A 21,455-nucleotide genomic window follows, 5' to 3' on the forward strand; every position below is an offset into this window, starting at 1 on the left:
GTAAACCTCTATCATGTCGCCCCTCCACCTCCGTCGTTCCAGTGAAAGCATACGGCATGCTTTCCTTCATCGGATGGGGTATTGAGTACAAGGGTTGGCAGGTCATGTTACAGTTGTATAAGACTTTGGTTCGGCCATATTTGGAATACTGCGTGCAGTTCTGGTCGCCACATTACCAAAAGGATGTAGATGCTTTGGAGAGGGTGCAGAGGAGGTTCACCAGGATGTTGCCTGGTATGGAGGGCGCTAGCTATGAAGAGAGGTTGAGTGGATTAGGATTATTTTCATTTGAAAGACGGAGGTTGAGGGGGGACCTGATTGAGGTGTACAAAATCATGAGAGATATAGACAGGGTGGATAGCAAAAAGCTTTTTCCCAGAGTGGAGGATTCAATTACTAGGGGTCACGAGTTCAAAGTGAGAGGGGAAAAGTTTAGTGGGGATATGCGTGGAAAGTTCTTTACGCAGAGGGTGGTGGGTGCCTGGAACGCATTGCCAGCGGAGGTGGTAGACGCGGGCACGATAGCGTCTTTTAAGATGTATCTAGACAGATACATGAATGGGCAGGAAGCAAAGAGATACAGACCCTTAGAAAATAGGCAACATGTTTAGATAGAGGATCTGGATCGGCGCAGGCTTGGAGGGCCGAAGGGCCTGTTCCTGTGCTGTAATTTTCTTTGTTCTTTGTTCTTTGACCTCTCCTCATAGCTAATGCCCTCCAGACCAGGCAACATCCTGGTAAACCTCTTCTGTACCCTCTCCAAAGCCTCCACGCCCTTCTGGTAGTGTGGCGACCAGAATTGCACGCAATATTCTAAGTGCTCACAAGACAGTTGAAGATAGATTGGAGATTGCAACTGAACCTGGAACAAGAGAGCCCCTGTCCTGGCTGGCACTCTCACTTTCTCACAAACCTCCAGACCCACTGAAGTTGCTTAAACCTCAAGTGAGAAAAGACTTCTACATCAGAACAAGTTAAAGCGTGCACTGGGCCCCAACGAACAGCAAGACTTACCGGCAACCAAAGACTCCACATCAAACTCAAAGGACTGTAATTACAACCCAGCTATTGCCTCAAACTCACACCCTTCTTGTTTAAATCTAAGAAAACCTGTCTAATTGATTTCTTTGCCTTACAATTGGAAAGCAGTGAACAAGGATTCACTGAGGGGCAGCTAAAAACATGGTGTTTTAAAAATTAAACCTTGTTATGGTTAAACCAGGAAAAGACTGAGAGGGAACCCCTAGACCCTGGACAACAACACCTGCAAGCACTAGGTGCAGCCAACAGTATCAGCACCATAACCAGGTCGAAAAGAGCAAGCAAGCTATGTGGTAAGTGCAGTCTGTCCCACTCACAGCAAAATTGCCTGGCATTTCAAGACCGGTGCAAGGCGTGCGGTGCAAAAGGACACTGCGCCTGCTTATACAAGAAATCAGCAGGACACAGACAAACTGAAGACAGGCGCGGCAACAGCAGCAAGGAGAGTGCCAGTGACCTGCATAAATGCAAGCCAATACAAGAAGTCCAAAGCGAAACAGATCTGAGACGAGACTCAACGAGGAGTAATTTTCAGCCAGAACACAGAGGCATTCCACATTGTGAACCTGACATATCATGTTGATGAAGTCAAACAACTGGAAGCTTTCACCACTATTAATATCATGTACCCAAAGAAAGTGGGCAAACATACACTCAGGGTCAAGATTGACACCGGCGCTTGTGCAAATATCCTACCAGTCATACTGAGAAAAGCAACAGAGTATATTAGCAGGCTGAAGGTGGAGAAACAGAAATTGAATGCGGGGGGGGGGTGGGGGGAGAAACTTCAGAAAAACAGCAACAAGTGAGGTGCCGATTCCCCAAACAAGAGTTGTCAAACCATAGAAACAGTATATGGACTTCTAAGCCACTGCACCTGTAAATTTCGCAATTCCTATCCTCCTACCTGTAACTTTTACAGTCTCTATCCTGTGCGACTAGTTTTGATATCTAATTTTATGTGTTTTTTCTTGTAGCATTTGAGACTTATCTTTGGAAAGAAAGGGGATGTTGTATGATTGCCTTTAAGAGTGATCTCCCTTTAAGATCTTAGTGTGCTAATGAGCTAAGTACCAGGATGTAGTCATGTGACTCAAAGCCAGAGTCACTCTGCAATTGTAACACCCAGAGTAAGGTTCTGTAAATAGTTAGCTCAGTACTGTATATAATAGTTTAGCTGTAATAAACCTGTTTGAGATCTTCAGCAAACTGGACTCCACGCATCTCAATTATGTTGCATGAACTCATTACACCAATGTCCACAAAACCACATGCACAATGATAGGATGACAGAAAACCAAAACTAACTTATTGGAACTCGCTGCCCACAAGGATGGTGGAAGTGGAGATGGTCAATGACTTCAAGAGGAAGTTGGATGGCCACCTGAGAGAAATAGACTTGCAGGGCTATGGGGATTGAGCCGGGTACTGGGTCTGAGTGCATAGATCTGTGGAGAGCTAACATGGACTTGATGGGCCGAAAGGTCTCCTTCTGTGCTGTAAATGACTCTAACTCTATTTAAAAAAGAGAAATAGCAACAAAAACCGGATATCAGACAGGAGAAGGCAGGCAGTGGCAGAATCTTAAGGTGAGCTCTAATCTACAATATATTTATCTAATCCATGAAACATCTAATGAACAATCGTCGTCAGATCATGCATTCCATAGAGAGAGGGGCATATTTTTAAAAGTAAAGACACTTTAAATTCATAGGAAAGACCTATTATAATAAATTACTGAAAACTGTCAAAGTGGACATTTCTTAATGCACTGTGACAACAGAGTGACTGAGCCCAACATTTCATACATTTTACATACTTAAATGAAAACAAAATAATGTGTAATAGTCTCTGGATTTTTTTGTCACCTCCTGAAGTACTTTGCATTTCTCTACATTGAACTTCATCAGAGAGCTGACTGTCCAATTTCCCAAGTATATTCAAATCCTCCTGTAGCTTATCCTATTCAGCTTTGGAGTCTATCATCTTCAGTTTTGTATCATCTGCAAATTTAGCCACTATGCTTGTGACTCTTAACTTCAGTTGTTTATGAAGATATTGAACAAAAGACGTTGGTAACATTGTCCCAGGCCGATATTTCCTGTAACACCATCCTCTGGGGGTTCTATTGGTCAACCATTGTAAAATATTTCTGCTGATTCCCACTTTCTTTTCAGAGTAATTACATATTCACATCATATTTACAGCACAGAAGCAGGCCATTCAGTCCAACAGGTCCATACCAGCATTTATGCTGCACATGAGCTTTTTCCCACCCGTCTTCATCTAACTCCATCAATATCTTTCTCCCTCATGTACTTATCTAGCTTTCCTTTAAATTCATCTATGCTATTCACCTCACCTACTACTTGTGGCAGTGAGTTTTACATTCTAACCACTCTCTGGGTAAAGAAGTTTCTTCTGAATTTCCTATTGGATTTATTAGTGACTATCTTATATTTATGGCTTCTAGTTTTGGTCTTTCCTGCAAATAGAAACATCTTCTCTACATGTGCCCTATCAGGTCATCTCACGGTATCCTCCTTTCTAGAGAAAGCTTATTCAATCTTTTCTGACAGGTGTAACCTCTCAGTTTTAGTGTCATTATATAGTAAATCTATTATGTACCTTCTTCAGTGCCTCTCTGTTCTTTTAAAAGCATGGAGTCTAGAACTGTTCACAGTACACTAAGTGTGGTCTAACCAAGGTTCAATACAAGTTAAATGTAACGGTTGGACTTTTATTTCGACTGACCCACAGGCAGCAGGTGGCTCTTGGCTGGTCGTGAATTTGGCTGTCAAGGTGAAGGGCTATGCTGCTACTTCTAGGTCTCCTGACCAATCAGAGAGGGCAGGCAGAATGGCACAACAAGTCAACAATCTGTCAAAGGAAGGATTTCTAATTAACGTGGCCCCAGCATAGGTATCAATGGCTGAACTGGGACATGGATGTTTGAGGGTGCAGCAACCACAAGAATGGAGAGGAGACCTGGGAAAGTTGCTCCCCAGGTCTCTCCTATCTGGAAGCCCTGCTGTGTGATCTGAGGGACTGCAGTGCAGTGAGGAGATATTCCCAAGAACTGGAGGAATAAGCCAGCATCTCAAACCAAGCAGGCATTTATTCTAGAGGCCAAGGAAGTGAGCAGCAGGAATGTGGTCCCTACAACCTGGAGACAGTGCATCAACAGGATCCAGGACTTCAGTAGGGCATGACAGATGGGTGGTATAATACTTTCAGGTGCTAAGCTCCAACTGTCCAAGCTTTCTCCTGCACACCACTCTTCAGACCAACACACCTTACAGTTCCACTCATACCTCTCACTCCAGGTATCTCCTCATATCCCCATCTGAACAGCCAACACTGTCACTTGCCCTCATCTTTTTGTCATCTCACACCCATTCCTCACAGTCACCCTGCACATATACTATCCTTCCCTCCTCTCTACACAATCCATTTCTAACACTCATAACGCCCTTCTTTTTCTCCCTGCGGAAGAGAGCGCATAAGTTCAGGGAGAGGCAGAGACCCATGGGGGAATGGGCCCTCCAGTGACAGGCACCTTGACGGCCACCGGCCATGTGTGCCCACCTGGTCCACTGGGAAGGAAGTCTTGTTCCTGGAGGCTGCAGATGTCAGCAACCTGCCATGAGAGCCTGAGGCTGCTGATGTACTGGTGCTCAAACGTATCGAGAGAGCCTGTAGACCCTGTGTTGGAGTCTTGCCTCCTTGGACCTGGATCTCTCTATTCATCTCCGCTGCCCTGTGGAGCAGCATATGGCCGAGGAGAAGGCAGCTGGTGCCATTGCTGGTGTTGTTCCTGGTGCTGTTGGTGCTGCTCCTCTTGTTCCTCAGCAGAGGCCCAAGGTGGAGCTGCATAAACTGCTCCTACACTGTGATAAATACCGACAGAAAGACAGGTGAACTGACTTCCAAGAAATTGGAAATCACCTGTCAAGCAGGGAAAGCACACTCTCTGGTGAAGTGCTGTGAGCAGCAGCCTTTCTCCTAGGTTCTTCATTTTCACTGTTCAAAGGCTTCCCAGCTTGTCAGTTTCACCAAAGAAGTTCTCTCCACTGTGCAATCGCCTGGTTAACTTTGATGGGTTGCAGACAGCTTGGGAAATATGTGCGCTGGCTGTTAAAGCAAGAATGCTAGATTAACACAGGAGTTAATTACCTATTTGCATATGATAATTACTTACATGACTGCTCCAACCAAGTTCCCTGATTGCCTGCAGGCCCACCCAGGTAATACCCAGAAGTGAGTCGGATGATGTTGGGGTCCTGACCCAACGTTACTTTTAGGGGTTTTTACACCCCGTATGAACCCGAACCTGCCTCCTTTGGCAATAATGTCTCTGATTTTCAATTGCATCTATCTAGAAATGAACCCCAGTGCTTTGTTTGCTTTTTTTATGGCCTTATTAATTTGTGTTGCTATTCTAGATATTTGTGTATCTGAAATTCCCAGACCCCTCTGTTCCACTACACCGTTTAGAAACTAATTTTCCAAGGGCTATGTGGCCTTCCTATTCTTCCTTCTAAAATGTACTACCTCACACTTAACTATATTGAAATTAATTTGCCAATTACACATCCATTCTGTAAGTTTATTATTAATATTTCCATTTTATCACGGTCCTTTTCTGTATTAACTGTAAATAGTTCAGGCCCCAGAACTGATCCCTGTGGCCCTCCACTAGTTACAGCTTGCTAACCTGAAAATGACCCATTTATCCCTACTCTCTGCTTCCTGTTAGTAACCAATCCTCTATCCATGCTAATATGTTACCCCCTACACCATGAACTCTTATTTTGTGTAGTAACTTTTGATGTGGCACCTTATCATAGAGTCATAGAGCACAGAAACAGGTGGGGATGTTTGGTAGGAATATGGGATTAGTGTGGGATTAGTATAAATGGGTGGTTGATGTTCGGCACAGACTCGGTGGGCCGAAGGGCCTGTTTCAGTGCTGTATCTCTAATCTAATCTAATCTAACCTTGTAGCTAAAATCCCTCATCCCTGGATCCATTCTTAGAAATCTCCTCTGCACCCTCTCAAGGACCTTCACATTCTTCCTAAATTGTGGCAACCAGGACTGGATACAATACTCTAGTTGTGGCCTAACCAGAGCTTCATAAAGGTTCAGGATAGCTTCTCTGCTTTTGTACTCAATGCCTCTTTTTATGAAGCCCAAGATCCTATATGCTTTACTAACTACTCTCTCAATATGTCCTGCCACCTTCAAGGGTCTATGCACATGGACCCCAAGATTCCTCTGTCGCTGTACACAGTTTAGAATTGTGTATACCATTTAGTGTATATTGCCTCTCCCTATCCCTTTGGCCAAAATGCACCCCTATTTTATTTGGGACCATTAAAGGCTCTTAAGAGGAGACTTTGTTCCATCTTATTTGGTCTAAGTTGAACTACAGCTTACAGACTTTTAAAAAGTAGTGAGCTATGCTGAGCATATTTATTTTGACATAGAAGGGAAAGCCATGCTATGATGTGTGGGTTTTTGAACTGCAAATCACCATTCATTTGAATATGTTTCTTGACCTATTTAAGGTAATAGACAAATAAATATCTGCTCCTGCCTCATCAAAGTACCTGCTTACCTTTAGATACACCAGTTCCTCTATCACTAATACAATTTCTCCCACTTCTCTATCAAGTTATGTTGTTTTTGGCTTGCAAAATACCCAGTTTACAAGTCGTCAGGACCTGATGGCCTGCATCCAAGGGTTTTAAAAGAAGTGGCTGCAGCAATAGTGGAGGCATTGGTCATAATATGCCAAAACTCATTGGATTCCAGTCGGGTACCAGCAGATTGGAAAACCGCTAATGTGACACCCCTATTCAAGAAAGGAGGGAGACAGAAAGCAGGAAACTATAGACCAGTTAGCTTAACATCTGTCATTGGGAAAATGCTAGAGTCCATTATTAAGGAAGAAATAGCAGGACATTTAGAAAAACATAATGCAATCAAACTAAGTCAACATGGTTTTATGAAAGGGAAATCATGTTTGACAAATTTGTGAGAATTCTTTGAGGATATAGCAAGCAGAGTGGATAAGGGGGAACTGGTAGATGTAGCGTATTTGGATTTTCAGAAGGCATTTGATAAGGTGCCACATAAAAGGTTATTGCACAAAATAAGAGCTCAGGGTTTTGGGGGTAATGTATTGGCATGGATTGAGGATTGGCTAACACACAGAAAGCAGAGAGTCGGGATTAATGGGTCTTTTTCAGGTTGGAAAGCCGTAATTAGTGGGGTGCCAGAAGGTTCCGTCCTAGGGCCTCAACTATTTACTATATATTAATGACTTGGAGGAAGCAACAGAGTGCAGTGTATCCAAATTTGCTGACGATACAAAAATAGGTGGGAAGGCATGTTGTGATGAGGACACAAAGAATCTGCAAAGGGATATAGATAGGTTAAGTGAGTGGGCAAAAACTTGGCAGATGGAGTTCAATGTGGGAAAGTGTGAGGTCATCCACTTTGGTAGGAAGAATAAAAAGGCTGATTATTAGATGGAGAAAGACTACAAAATACTGCAGTACAGAGGGATCTGGGTGTTCTTGTACATGAAACTCAAAAAGTTAGCATGCAGGTACAGCAAATAATTACGAAGGCAAATGGAATTTTGGCCTTTATTTCTAGGAGGTTAGAGTTTAAGAATAGTCTTGTTACAACTGTACAGGGTGCTGGTGAGGCCACACCTGGAGTACTGCGTACAGTTTTGGTCCCTTATTTAAGGAAGGATATTTTAACATTGGAGGCAGTTCAGAAAACGTTCACTCGGCTGATTCCTAGGATGAAGGGGTTGTCTTATCTAAGCAGGTTAGGCCTTTATTCATTGGAGTTTAGAAGAATGAGAGGTGATCTTATTGAAACATATAAGATTCTAAGGGGGCTTGACAGGGTAGATGTTGAGAAGATGTTTCCACTGGTGGGGAAATCTCGAACTAGGGTACATAGTTACAGAATAAGGGGTCACACATTTAAAACTGAGATACAAAGGAATTTCTTCTCTCAAAGGGTGGTGAATCTCTAGAATTCTCTACCTCAGAGAGTTGTGGAGGCTAGGTCACTAAATGTACTTCAGGAGGAGGTAGATAGATTTTTGAAATCTCGGGGAGTCAAGGGTTATACGGAGCAGGCCTGAAAGAGGAGTTGAGGCCTGGGACAGATCAGCCATGATCTTATTGAATGTTGGAGCAGGCTTGAGGGGCAGAATGGCCTACTTCTGCTCCTATTTCTTATGTTCTTATACCCTACACATACAGCAGCTGTCATGAAGATGTACATTATCAATAAGTTACCAGGTGCAAACAAACTTTGTTTTTGGTATAATATGCCAGAGTTTTGTTCAGTGTTGTAAAAGAACTCGATTTCTTTCTGTTTATTTTTAATTTTGTTCTGATCACGTTTGAAGAACAATCTTACATTTTCCAATTAGCACATACACTTTCTATTTCTATTTCTTCTATATCGTTTTGACAATATCTGGTGAGAAAAATGCAGCAGTGCCAGTAGAAGACATGAGCACAAAAGGAAAGCTCATAAATAGAAAAAAAAACGGACAAGTGTCATTATGTTTAACGGAATTTATTTTATTTTCTTGCAGTTAATTTTGCAGAAAAGGGAACTTTGCCTGTCCATCCTCTTAATAGACAGTATGTAGTGTGGGGAAATACAATTTAGTGAAAGGGAAGCAGGATAAAATAATTCAATAAATGAGCATTATCCACATTTGTTTTTAAATCACTCCAGTGGGCATCTTTTCTTCTTTCCAGATGCTGTATGTGAAAATCTTTACTTGGTCTATCTGGACAGTGCATTGTGAATCATGTTTGCAGATTTCCAACATGCTGCAATGATGGTGGTAACTGTAGCATGATGTCTCCTTGAGATCAATGCGTAGGGATAGTGCTTCTATCCAATAATCAAACTGAACATTACAGTAGAAAGAAGAGGAAAAATTGTCCAAAATTTTGTCAAAAACATATTTTAAAGCATTCTTTCTGTTTGGCCCAATTAATTACTTTAACTTTGCATTCTGTTAATGTTTTTGTTTCACTCTGAAATATGCTTGTTGATCGTTGATATTTAGATGAGATGGAATACAGCCTTAGAAAATTCTAAATTCAGGTATTTTGATTAAGTAGACTTCCTCATTCTTTTGTAGAAAATATGTAAGTGTATATATAATAGAAATCCCACTTTAAACTGATGACCTCTTGGAGTGGTGAGTGCGGAATTCTTCCTTTGCAGCAAGAAAAATCAAGCAGGGTAGTGCTAGCTGAAAAGGTTCTGTTGTGCCGCAGCCAATCGTGATGCCTCTGGTGGGCCTCAGATCCTGATGTGGAAAGTGCTGTTGCAAAATAAAATACATATAGAAATTTTATGTTTAACAATTTAGAAAGCATAAAATGTGTCAGTAGCTCACCCAAGATGAACATAAATGTTGCCCTCTGCCAGAATCTATTCACTGCCTAACTACATCATCCATGTCAGAATTTAAATCAAAATTAAACAATGCTGTGAAATTTTATTAATGTCTCATATATTTGTGTGAAAATGTGAAATTTTGTGCTTAAACTATTTTTTAAACATTTCAGACCTGAGGAATAGTTATTTGGATTTTTTAATGTTCTTTCTTCATTTGTTACTCATTCTGACTGACCTAGTACCTTCCAAAATGCCACCAATTTATCAATAGTTCATTGAGGATAAGGTGTTGAATCAGGACGAATGAATTGTTCAGATCTGATGTGAGCTCTAAGCGTAAATATATTCAAATTGCAGGCAGCTTAGACAATGACATGAAGACAGAATTGTAGAAGAATATTTTTGGGCACCTAAGTAAGGATATGTATCCTTCTCCAATGCTATAAATTAACGTATGACATCCTCTAGCTTAGATCAGCCTTAGCTCAATGGTAGTATGCTTGCCTTTGAGTCAGAGTTGAAAGTACTTGGGTCATAATTCAGGGTGATACTTCAGTGCTGTGCTGTGGGAGTGCAGCAGTGTCAAAGTTGCTACCTTTTGGTTAATGTTAAACTGGGACTTGATCTGACCTCTTGGATGGACTCTTTCCACTACCTGCCTCCCCTCCCTTTCTCATCTACATGCTGGTCTCTACAACGTTATCCAAATACATGATATCAGCTTTCATATGTACACTAATGACATATACTTCTCCAACACCCCTCTAGTCCTTTCCATGCTGACATTGAGGGCAGAATCTTGTCACCATATTCCCTGCTGGAACAGCGGGTCCAATTTTGGATCACTGATTTGTGCACCTATCTGTTGTTCTTCCCAGATAAAATTAATTATCATCCCTCCTCCAGGTGCCTGACCAATCAAGAAGGACGGGGAGGATGATACTCCAAAAGCAGCAATGAAGGATCGCTGTTTAAAGGGACGCTGGCAGGGCTCACAATGGCAGCAGTGTTTGCAGGAAACAATCCAGTGTGAGAGAGGAAAGACCTGCAGCATGGATGGAAGATGTGGAAAGGTTAACCCCTCCCCCCCACCCCCCACCAGTCAAAGACTCGTTCCTGGAGGTGATGATTCATGCAGTGAGGGCACAGATAGAAGTCCTCTTCCCTGACGACAGCAGTAGGTGGCCAACCAGCCTCACCAAGCAGGTGTGGCTGCAAGTTGCTGAGGCTGTCAGTAGCTGAAGTGTGGTGCTGAGGATCTAGATCCAGTGCTGGAAAAGATTTAATGACCTCATGAGGTCTGGAAGGTGAGTGTCCTGTAACTCTCAGCTGGTATCCATCACTCTCTCACTTCCCTAGCATTCTCCTGTACAGCACTCCTCTGACCAACGCACATTGCTGTCATACACACTCCTTTCTCTCCAGCTGCCTCCTCAAAGCTTCATCTCAACAGGCAGCACTTATACTCACTCATACGAACATAAAAACATATGAATTAGGAGCAGGAGTAGGCCACTCAGCCCTTCGAGCCTGCTTCGCCATTCAATAAGTTCATGGCTGAGCTGATTACTGCACATTTCCACCTACCCCCGATAACCTTCCACCCCCTTGCTTATCAAGAATCTGTCTACCTCTGCCTTAAAAATATTCAAAGACTCTGCTTCCACCGCCTTTTGAGGAAGAGAATTCCAAAGACTCATGACCCTCTGAGAGAAAAAAATTCTCCTCATCTCTGTCTTAAATGGGTGACCCCTAATTTTTAAACAGTGACCCCTAGTTCTAGATTCTCTCACAAGGGGAAACATCCTTTCCACATCCACCCTGTCTAGACCCCTCAGGATCTTATATGTTTCAATTAAGTCACCTCTTACTCTTCTAAACTCCAGCAGATACAAGCCTAGCCTGTCCAACCTTTCCTCATAAGACAGCCCGCCCATTCTAGGTATTAGTCTAGTAAACCTTCTCTGTACTGCCTTCAAAACATTTCCATCCTTTCTTAAATAAAAATACCAGTTCTGTACACAGTACTCCAGATGTGGTCTCACCAATGCCCTGTATAACTGAAACATAACCTCTCTACTTTTATATTCAATTCCCCTCGCGATAAACGATAACATTCTATTGGCTTTCCTAATTACGTGCTGTACCTGCATTGTAACTTTTTGCGATTCATGCACGAGGACACACGGATGCCTCTGTATCCTCTCACCATTTAGATTATGTGATTCTTTTTTATGCTTCCTGCCAAAGTGGACAATTTCACACTTTCATACATTATACTCCATTTGCCAGGTCTTTGCTCACTCACTTAACCTATCTATATCCAGTTGTAGCCCCCTTATGTCCTCTTCACAAGTTACATTCCTGCCTATCTTTGTCATCAGCAAATTTAGCAACTATATCTTCGGTCCCTTCATCTAATTCATTTATATAAATTGTAAAAAGTTGAGGCCCCAGCACAGATCCCTGTGGCACACCACTCATTACATCTTGCCAACCAGAAAATGACCCATTTATGTCTACTCTCTATTTCCTGTTAGCTAACCAATATTCTATCCATGCCAATATGTTAATCCCGACACCATGAGCTCTAATTTTTGCAATAACCTTTGATGTGGCACCTTATCAAATGCCTTCTGGAAATCTAAGTACAGTACATCCGCCGGTTCCCCTTTATCCACAGCACATGTAACTCCCTCAAAGAACTCCAATAAATTGGTTACACATGATTTCCCTTTCACAAAACCATATTGACTGCCTGATTACCTTAAATTTTTCTAAACGCCCTGCTATAACATCTTTAATAATAGCTTCTAACATTCTAACACTTGCAACCTATTGCCCTTTCGCTCCCATTCCTCACTGTCCTCAATGATTACCTTCCATCCTCAGCAATCACCTTGTTAATTCCTCACATCCCAAACTCTCTGCCTTTTCACACTGCAGGAGAAGAGAGCCCATAACTCCAGGGAGAGACAGAGAATCGGGGGATGGAGCTACAGCCATGGCCATCCTGACCACAATGGAGGAGGACACACTGGAGATCAATAGGGTGGCACCAGCGCAGGCCGATGCTGATGGAGAGATGGGGGTGATCCAGAGACCTAGTGACAGCATTGGATATCACACAGCCACTTGGCTCTTAACTGTCAACAATACATTAATATCATGATCTGCACTACGCTAGCTTGGAACCCTATTTCGCCTAAGTTCAGCACTAACTCATGTATTTCATCTCCAACACGTGCATTATTGGTGCTGGTAGAGAGGTTGAGGGAGGAGGCCAAGGAGTCCTCAGAGGAGGACCAGCACTCTGAAGATACACTGTCACATGACTCCTGTGCACCCTCCACCAATGCAGATACACACCCCTCGGTGGGTCCAGCTTCTCAGTTAGATAGGGTGGCACATGTTGAGGAGCATATCAAATGATAGCAGGAGCAGGTGCTGGAGACAGGGACAGCAATGAAGAGACCCCATTGGAAGGAACAGCACACTCCAAGCTTTGTTCAGCTGTACACGCATGCTGAGCCTCTAGGGTCACACACTACACAGGTTCTTGTGCAGCAGCAATGGGAAATGTGTGTGCTTCTGTCAGAATTTCCAGAGGCATTGCACAGAAAATGGAGGAGTCCATCTCTAGCATGAGTACTATGATGTCTCAAGGATTTGCGCTGATGACCACGTCCATTGAAGGAGTGGCCAACCTCATGGAGAGGCAGACGCAGCAGATCACCGAGTGGATGCTGGCCCCCACCAATGGCTTGCACACTATGGCTGCCAGTTTACAAGGCATCGATCAAAGCATCACCTTGAAGGCTGACTGCTACATCACACGCAGCCAAGTGGTCTCCTGCTCTTGGTTATCAGGGAAGAAGGCAGTGGGGGCTCTTCTCAAAGTGCCCCTACTTCACGCCCCTATCCTCCCCCATCTGACAGACCCGCAGAAGCTGCCTCCTGCCCATGGTGACCGAGCCTGTCCCTGTACAGGTGCAGGAGGGGCTGTCATTGGTGGGGCCCTCACAGACTGCAAAACCCAGAGGACATCACCACGGTCATCTCATCTATCAGAGCAAGGGAATGAGCAGCCTGACTCTGGCTCTGCTGAAGCTACAGGGGTAGCACCATGAAGAAATAACAGAAAGTGAAGGAGGAAAAGCTCTTAGTTGCCCAAAAAAACAAAGGGAATCACTTGGGTGCTTATTTCATTGTTACTGTTCCATTGCTGCTCTTTATTTGAAAGAATGAATGAGTTTCATGTAAACTATTCATTGTCATGGCCTCTGCTTGTTAGATCCCATATTGATCCTGGTCAGTTTCATTCTGGTGAATGACATGAGCCACCTTAATGAGGAGGTAAGGCTGTGAATGTGATGGGTGACTGGGTGTCTGTAGGGAGCAGGTTTGCTGCTGGTAGGAGAGGCGTGGGGTGGTTGTTTGCACAGAGATCATAATGAGAAGCTTTCAATGCTCCAAGCACACTTCTCAAGTGAAGCATGTCTGGTAGGGGTGATCGCGGGCTTTTCTTGCAGGCAGGTCTGCGGCTGCTGGTATCAATGGCAAAACAGGATGCTCCTTCTCTGGCAACAGCTCCAGTCCTCTCTGCAGTGCCATGTTGTGCAGGGTACAGCACAGCGCTGCAGTCCTGGACACCGTTGCTGCGGAATACTGAGGGTGCCTCCAGATCAGTCAAGGCAGCAGAACATCATTTTCAGCAAGTCAACGACTTGCTCTATTGTCACACTGGTGGTAAAATAGCACTTGTTGTACCACTCCTGTGCCACTGTGGTGGAGTTCCTCACTGGGGTCATCAGCCAGGCCTTGAGTGGGTGCCTTCTGTCCCCTAGAAACCAACCACTGATGCGGTCTGTGGAGAGAAGAGCTGCAGAACCTGAGACTGCTAGAGGATGAATGAGTCATGGCAGCTCCCTGGATACTTGGTACACACTTGCATTATTCTCTTGTGTTGGTCACATAACAGCTGCACATTAAGGGAGTCTATTAATAAATACACCTGGCTCTTCTGACAGCACTTCATTGTTACATGGGTGCCCTATGACCTCCTGGACCTGTGAAAATCCTGTGAGGTCAGCAAAACTGACAGCCATCTGGGTTTTACTGACCTCATCCTTCTTAAAGTTATTACAGTTGGAAGCCCTCTCAAAAAAGATATCGGTGACCTGCCTGGTTCTGTTATAAGCTGCAGACCGCGAGATCCTACATATATCACCAGTTGATCCCTGTATGGACCCAGGTGTGAAAACATTCAGGCCTGTGGTCACCTGGACAGCCAGGGCAATGGGTGGCCACCTACTCCTCTTGGGCAGAGGTCTTCTTCCAAGAGGTTGCAGAGGTCTGCGATGACCTAGGAACATAGGAGGAGGAGTAGGCCATTCAGCCCTTCGAACCTGCTCCACCATTCCAGATCATGGCTGATTGTCTACCTCAACACCATATTCCTGCATTATTTCCATATCCCTTGATGTCATTAGTAACTAGAAATCTATTGATCTCTGCCCTTGAACTTAGTGACTGAGCTTCCACCACCCTCTGGGGTAGAAAGTTCCAAAGGTTCACCATCCTCTGAATGAAGAAGTTCCTCCTTGAAAGCGCACTTTCTGCCAGTGTCACTGGATAGAGATTTAAGACTGATTTTTCCCTTGCAATTGTAGCACCCAATTGAACCTCCTGCTGAAATCAGTTACCTCAGCATTGACCAGGTATCAAATCTGTGAACTTACCTCACAGTATGACTGAATTACTCATGGTGTCATCTGGACTGCTAATGCTCTCTAGAAGGACTCAGACATGAAGACTGGTCTCTTGAATGACTAGACGGCCACCAGCACCGCATGCTATGGAACTACTTTCTGCATAATTTAGTATCTTCACAAAATGTGCAAAATAAAAATTATAATGCAAAAGAGAGCTGTTATATGCTGCCTTAAAATTACCTCATAAAATCTGGGGCACGAATGATCATGTACTCAAAGTCAGCTAAAGAAAGCTTGCCATCACCATCTAAGTCTCCTTCCTCCATGATTTTGTTGCACACTAGTTGAAGCTCTTCATCTGACAATTCATCACCTGTAAGCTTACCGAGCATCACCTCAAGGTCTGATTGGCAAATGAAGTTATCATTGTTGAAGTCTATGTAAAATAAGAAACAGATAATGACAATAGGTATTCATTTTTCATGCAATTTGCAGTAAGACTATAATTTGTTTGTTGCATTGTTTTCATAATTTGAACAGTTTGATGTTTTCATTTTTCATTGAGAAACCAAAGATTTTATAGCAGAACACCACCAAGGTTGAAAGCAGCAGCAGATAGGATGAGGTGAATTTAAACACTGGCTAGGCAAAGTAAATGTGGATGTTAAAAGCCTGTGGATTGTAGAAGGAAGAGGAGATTGAGGAAGGTTAAGATTTACTCTACTTTGAGATCCTTGAGTGAGTTAAGAGCAGATGTTATGACAAGCGATGAAGATTGGAGATATAGAGATGAAAAAGGATATTTGGAAAGGCATATTTGAAGCCTTGAAGGAACAAAAGCAAAAACCACCTGAGGAGAAATGGCCATAATAGTAACAATAAAATAAAGAGGAATAGGAATGGCTTAGGCAGAAAGAAAAATTGTAGATTAAAGGTGAGAGACATGACAGATAAAATTTAATGTAAAGAAGTTAAAAGTGATGCATTTTTCTAGAATGAGGAAAGGTAATGTAAACTAAATGGTAGAATTTTAAAGGGGGTGTAGGAAGAGATACAGGTGTACATACACAAATGTTTGAAGACAGTAGGACGAGTTGAGAAAACTCTAAAAAGCATACAGCATCCTTGGCTTTATAAGCAATAGCATCGAGAACAAAAGCAAGGAAGTTATGCTAAACCTTTATATATCACTGATGAGGTCTCAACTGGAGTACTGTGTCCAGTTCTTGGCACCACACTTTAGAAAGGATGTTAAGACCTGAGAGAGGATGCGAAGAAGGTTTACTGGAATGGTACCAGGGATGTGGGACTTATGTGGAGAGACTGGAAAAGCTGGGATTGTTCTCCTTAGAGCTGAGAAAGTTAAGGGAAAATTCAATAGAGATGTTCAAAATCATGAAGGGTTTTGATAGAGTAAATAAGGAGAAACTGTTTCCAGTGACAAAGGAGTTGGGAACCAGATGACACACGTATAAGGTAATCAGCAAATGAACCATAAGTGACATGAGGAAAACCTTTTTAAATCAGTGAGTTGTTATGATCTGGAATGCACTGCCTGAAAAGGTGGAGGAAGAACATTCAAAAATAACTTTCAAAAGGGAATTGGATAAATACTTGAAGGGGGAAACATTTGGACGGCTATGGGGAAAGGAGAATGGGACTACTTGGACAGTGCTTTCATCATTCTATAATTCTATGATGGAAATTTTTGCAGTCTAAAAGCTTTGTCATCTACTTCTGTAGTATTTAGATTTTGAATCACAGTTTATTGTTTCTGATTTATTAAGTAATGCAGGGGCTGAAAGCACTGTTCTGTGTACAATGATTTTAACTATAGCAATTGTTGACCAGTAATAGCCTATAAATGACTGTTGGTGGTATTTGTAGATGAATACTCTTAACACATTCATATGGCATTCCTTTATTTTAAATAAATTAATCTCTCCACTAAAATAATCTCAGTAGCACACAAAGGATGTTCATCTGCGTTCGCCACCAGAATCAGATAAGAGCGGGTCAAGGTGTGGGGAAGTGGATGGTAGGGAAAGGGGAAGGGAAATTGACATTAATGAAGAGGGATGAGGGCAGAAGCTGTGAGTAGTGCTTTTGGGGACACAGTGGGCTGACTTTTATTAGCACGCCGCAAATCGCAGCGGCCTTCAGGCGTGGATGCGCTGTTGCTGAGCCCCCGTGATATTTTGCATGGGGGTCATTTAAATGGAGGGGACGGATCGGCCACCCGTCATGATGTAGAGGGGGCGGCTGTTCCATCCCCAGCAACGGTGTATGCCGCTACCGCGCAGGCAACTGTGCCATTTTTAAAGGGCTCCAAGCCCTGCAGTTTAATTTAAATTTTCCAAAGTCCCGCTGGACGAAAATTGAACATAACATTTTATTTAAACTTTGAATCCCCTTTCACACACCCCCACTGAGTTCACCATAAATAAAATGACCTAACGCCCCTGAAAACCACTTTTTGAATATGTGGACCTTTCACACACCGCCCCCCGCCCCCCCCACCACCACCTTCAGCACCTTTGATTTTCAACCCCTTCCCACTATCCCTACAACCAATTACAATAGTTCTCCCCTCTCCACCCTGAAATTTTCACTCCTCCCCCCTCCCCACGAGTGTCACACCTTGGAACTCCGAATGGAGTTCCAAAGGTGTAGGACCTCTGGCCGGCGGCCGTAAGATTGGTGTGGGACAGCCACCGGGACAATTTAAGATGATTTAAATTTATTTCCATTCATATTAATATGTAAATGAAGACCCCGCCACCAAGCAGCGGGGCAGCCGTACTGAGACCTCGCTGCCACTGGTAAAATGCGGTGGGTGCTTCTCGACATTAGGGGTCATGGTGAGACTCTCCCGGAAGAATTTTCCGGGCCCCCCCCACCCCCCCCGCCATGACCCCCGACACCAGAGACCTCATAAAATTCAGCCCAGTGCTTTGGAGTGGGAGGGGAAGGAAGAGAGAGTTTGTGCCCACGTGAACTGGAGGTTTTGGGGTCAAGAAATAAATGCTAGCCTGAACTAGGAGAGAGTGGAAGAAAAGGACCAGTTTAACTAGGTTGGAGAGGAGAAGACTGTGAACTGATATAGGAGAGTGGAAGAGTGACTGTTGACATAATGCAAAAGGTTGAACCAGACTTTTCGCAATCTCAACATACTATTCAGTTGTATGGAACAAAGAACAAACAAAGAACAGTACAGCACAAGAACAGGCCATTCGGCCCTCCAAGCCTGCGCCGATCTTGATGCCTGCCTAAAATAACACCTTCTGCACTTCAGGGGCCCATATCACTCTATTCCCTTGCTATTTATGTATTTGTCAAGATGTCTCTTAAACGTCGCTATCGTATCTGCTTCCACCACCTCCCCAGGCAGCACGTTCCAGGCACTCACCACCCTCTGTGTAAAAAACTTGCCTCGCACATCCCCTCTAAACTTTGCCCCTCGCACCTTAAACCTATGTCCGCGAGTAACTGACTCTTCCACCCTGGGAAAAAGCTTCTGACTATCCACTCTGTCCATGCCGCTCATAACTTTGTAAACCTCTATCATGTCACCCCCTCCACCTCCGTCGTTCCAATGAAAACAATCCGAGTTTTTCCAACCTCTCCTCATAGCTAATGCCCTCCAGACCAGGCAACATCCTGGTAAACCTCCTCTGTACCCTCTCCGAAGCCTCCACGTCCTTCTGGTACTGTGGCGACCAGAATTGCACGCAATATTCTCAGTGTGGCCTAACTAAGGTTCTGTACAGCTGCAACATGACTTGCCAATTTTTATACGCTATGCCCCGACCGATGAAGGCAAGCATGCCGTATGCCTTCTTGACTTCCTTATCCACCTGCGTTGCCACTTTCAGTGACCTGTGGACCTGTACGCCCATATCTCTCTGCCTGTTAATACTCCTAAGGGTTCTGCCATTTACTGTATACCTCCCACCTGCATTAGACCTTCCAAAATGCATTACCTCACATTTGTCCGGATTAAACTCCATCTGCCATTTCTCCGCCCAAGTCTCCAACCGATCTATATCCTGCTGTATCCTCTGACAGTCCTCATCACTATCCGCAACTCCACCAACCTTTGTGTCATCCGCAAACTTACTAATCAGACCAGCTACATTTTCCTCCAAATCATTTATATATACTACAAACAGCAAAGGTCCCAGCACTGATCCCTGCGGATCACCACTAGTCACATTCCCCCATTCAGAAAAACTCCCATCCACTGATACCCTCTGTCTTCTATGACCGAGCCAGTTCTGTATCCATCTTGCCAGCTCACCTCTGATCCCGTGTGACTTCACCTTTTGTACCAGTCTGCCATGCGGGACCTTGTCAAAGGCTTTACTAAAGTCCATGTAGATAACATCCACTGCCCTTCCTTCATCAATCATCTTCGTCACTTCCTCAAAAAACTCAATCAAATTAGTAAGACACGACCTCCCCTTCACAAAACCATGCTGTCTCTCGCTAATAAGTTTGTTTGTTTCCAAATGGGAGTAAATCCTGTCCCGAATAATCCGCTCTAATAGTTTCCCTACCACTGATGTAAGGCTCACCGGCCTATAATTTCCTGGATTATCCTTACCACCCTTCTTAAACAAAGGAACAACATTGGCTATTCTCCAGTCCTCTGGGACCTCACCTGTAGCCAATGAGGATGCAAAGATTTCTGTCAAGGCCCCAGCAATTTCTTCCCTTGCCTCCCTCAGTATTCTAGGGTAGATCCCATCAGGCCCTGGGGACTTATCTACCTTAATGCTTTGCAAGACACCCAACACCTCCTCCTTTTTGATAATGAGATGACTGCGACTATCTGCACTCCCTTCCCTAGGCTCATCATCCACCAAGTCCTTCTCTTTGGTGAATACTGATGCAAAGTACTCATTTAGCACCTCGCCTATTTCCTCTGGCTCCACACATAGATTCCCATCTCTGTCCTTGAGTGGGCCAACCTTTTCCCTGGTTACCCTCTTGCTCTTTATATATGTATAAAAACCTTGGGATTTTCCTTAATCCTGTTTGCCAATGACTTTTCATGACCCCTTTTAGCCCTCCTAACTCCTTGCTTAAGTTCCTTCCTACTGTCTTTATATTCCTCAAGTGCTTCGTCTGTTCCTAGCCTTCCAGCCCTTACAAATGCATCCTTTTTCTTTTTGACTAGGCTCACAATATCCCGTGTTATCCAAGCTTCCCGAAACTTGCCAAACTTGTCTGTCTTCCTCACAGGAACATGCTGGTCCTGGATTCTAATCAGCTGACGTTTGAAAGACTCCCACATGTCAGATGTTGATTTACCCTCAAACAGCCGCCCCCAATCTAAATTCTTCAGTTCCTGCCTAATATTGTTATAATTAGCCTTCCCCCAATTTAGCACCTTCACCCAAGGACTACTCTTATCCTTATCCACAAGTACCTTAAAACTTATGGAATTATGGTCAGTGCTCCCGAAATGCTCCCCCACTGAAACTTTGACCACCTGGCCGGGCTTATTCCCCAATACCAGGTCCAGAATGGCCCCATCCCTAGTTGGACTATCGACATACTGTTTCAAGAAGCCCTCCTGGACGCTCCTCACAAATTCTGCCCCATCCAAGCCCCTAGCACTAAGTGAGTCCCAGTCAATATCGGGGAAGTTAAAATCACCCACCACCACAACCCTGTTACCTTTACATCTTTCCAAAATCTGTCTGCATATCTGCTCCTCTACCTCCCGCTGGCTGTTGGGAGGCCTGTAGTAAACCCCCAACATCGTGACTGCACCCTTCCTATTCCTGAGCTCCACCCATATTGCCTCGCTGCATGACCCCTCTGAGGTGTCCTCCCGCAGTACAGCTGTGATATTCTCCTTAACCAGTAATGCAACTCCCCCACCCCTTTTACATCACCCTTTATCCCGCCTGAAGCTTCTAAAGCCTGGAACATTTAGCTGCCAATCCTGCCCTTCCCTCAACCAAGTCTCTGTAATAGCAACAGCATCATATTTCCAAGTACTAATCCAAGCTCTAAGTTCATCTGCCTTACCTGTTATACTTCTAGCATTGAAACAAATGCACTTCAGACCACCAGTCCCGTTGTGCTCAGCAACATCTCCCTGCCTGTTCTTCCTCTTAGTCCTACTGGCCTTATTTACTATGTCCTCCTCATTTATTTCACTAGCTGTCCTACTGCTCTGATTCCCACCCCCCTGCCACACTAGTTTAAATCCTCCCGAGTGACGCTA

At 43.9% G+C, this 21,455-nt stretch overlaps 2 protein-coding genes across 2 annotated transcripts in view; one reads left to right on the forward strand and one right to left on the reverse strand.

Annotated features, from left to right (window-relative positions):
• LOC137370107 (myosin-IIIb) overlaps positions 1-21,455 on the forward strand; it is a 250,764-nt gene that overhangs the window by 222,363 nt on the left and 6,946 nt on the right. The gene's annotated exons all lie outside the window — the stretch shown is intronic.
• Positions 9,402-21,455, reverse strand: part of LOC137370115 (calcium and integrin-binding family member 2-like) — a 48,027-nt gene continuing 35,973 nt past the window's right edge. The window contains exons 5-6 of the mRNA XM_068032296.1: positions 15,455-15,650; positions 9,402-9,423 (exon numbers count right to left, since the gene is read on the reverse strand). Of these exons, the coding sequence (XP_067888397.1) occupies positions 9,402-9,423; positions 15,455-15,650 (218 nt within the window). The remainder of the gene's footprint in view (positions 9,424-15,454; positions 15,651-21,455) is intronic.

This window comes from Heterodontus francisci, chromosome 1 (genome assembly GCF_036365525.1).
Source record: "Heterodontus francisci isolate sHetFra1 chromosome 1, sHetFra1.hap1, whole genome shotgun sequence".
Lineage (NCBI taxonomy): Eukaryota > Metazoa > Chordata > Chondrichthyes > Heterodontiformes > Heterodontidae > Heterodontus > Heterodontus francisci.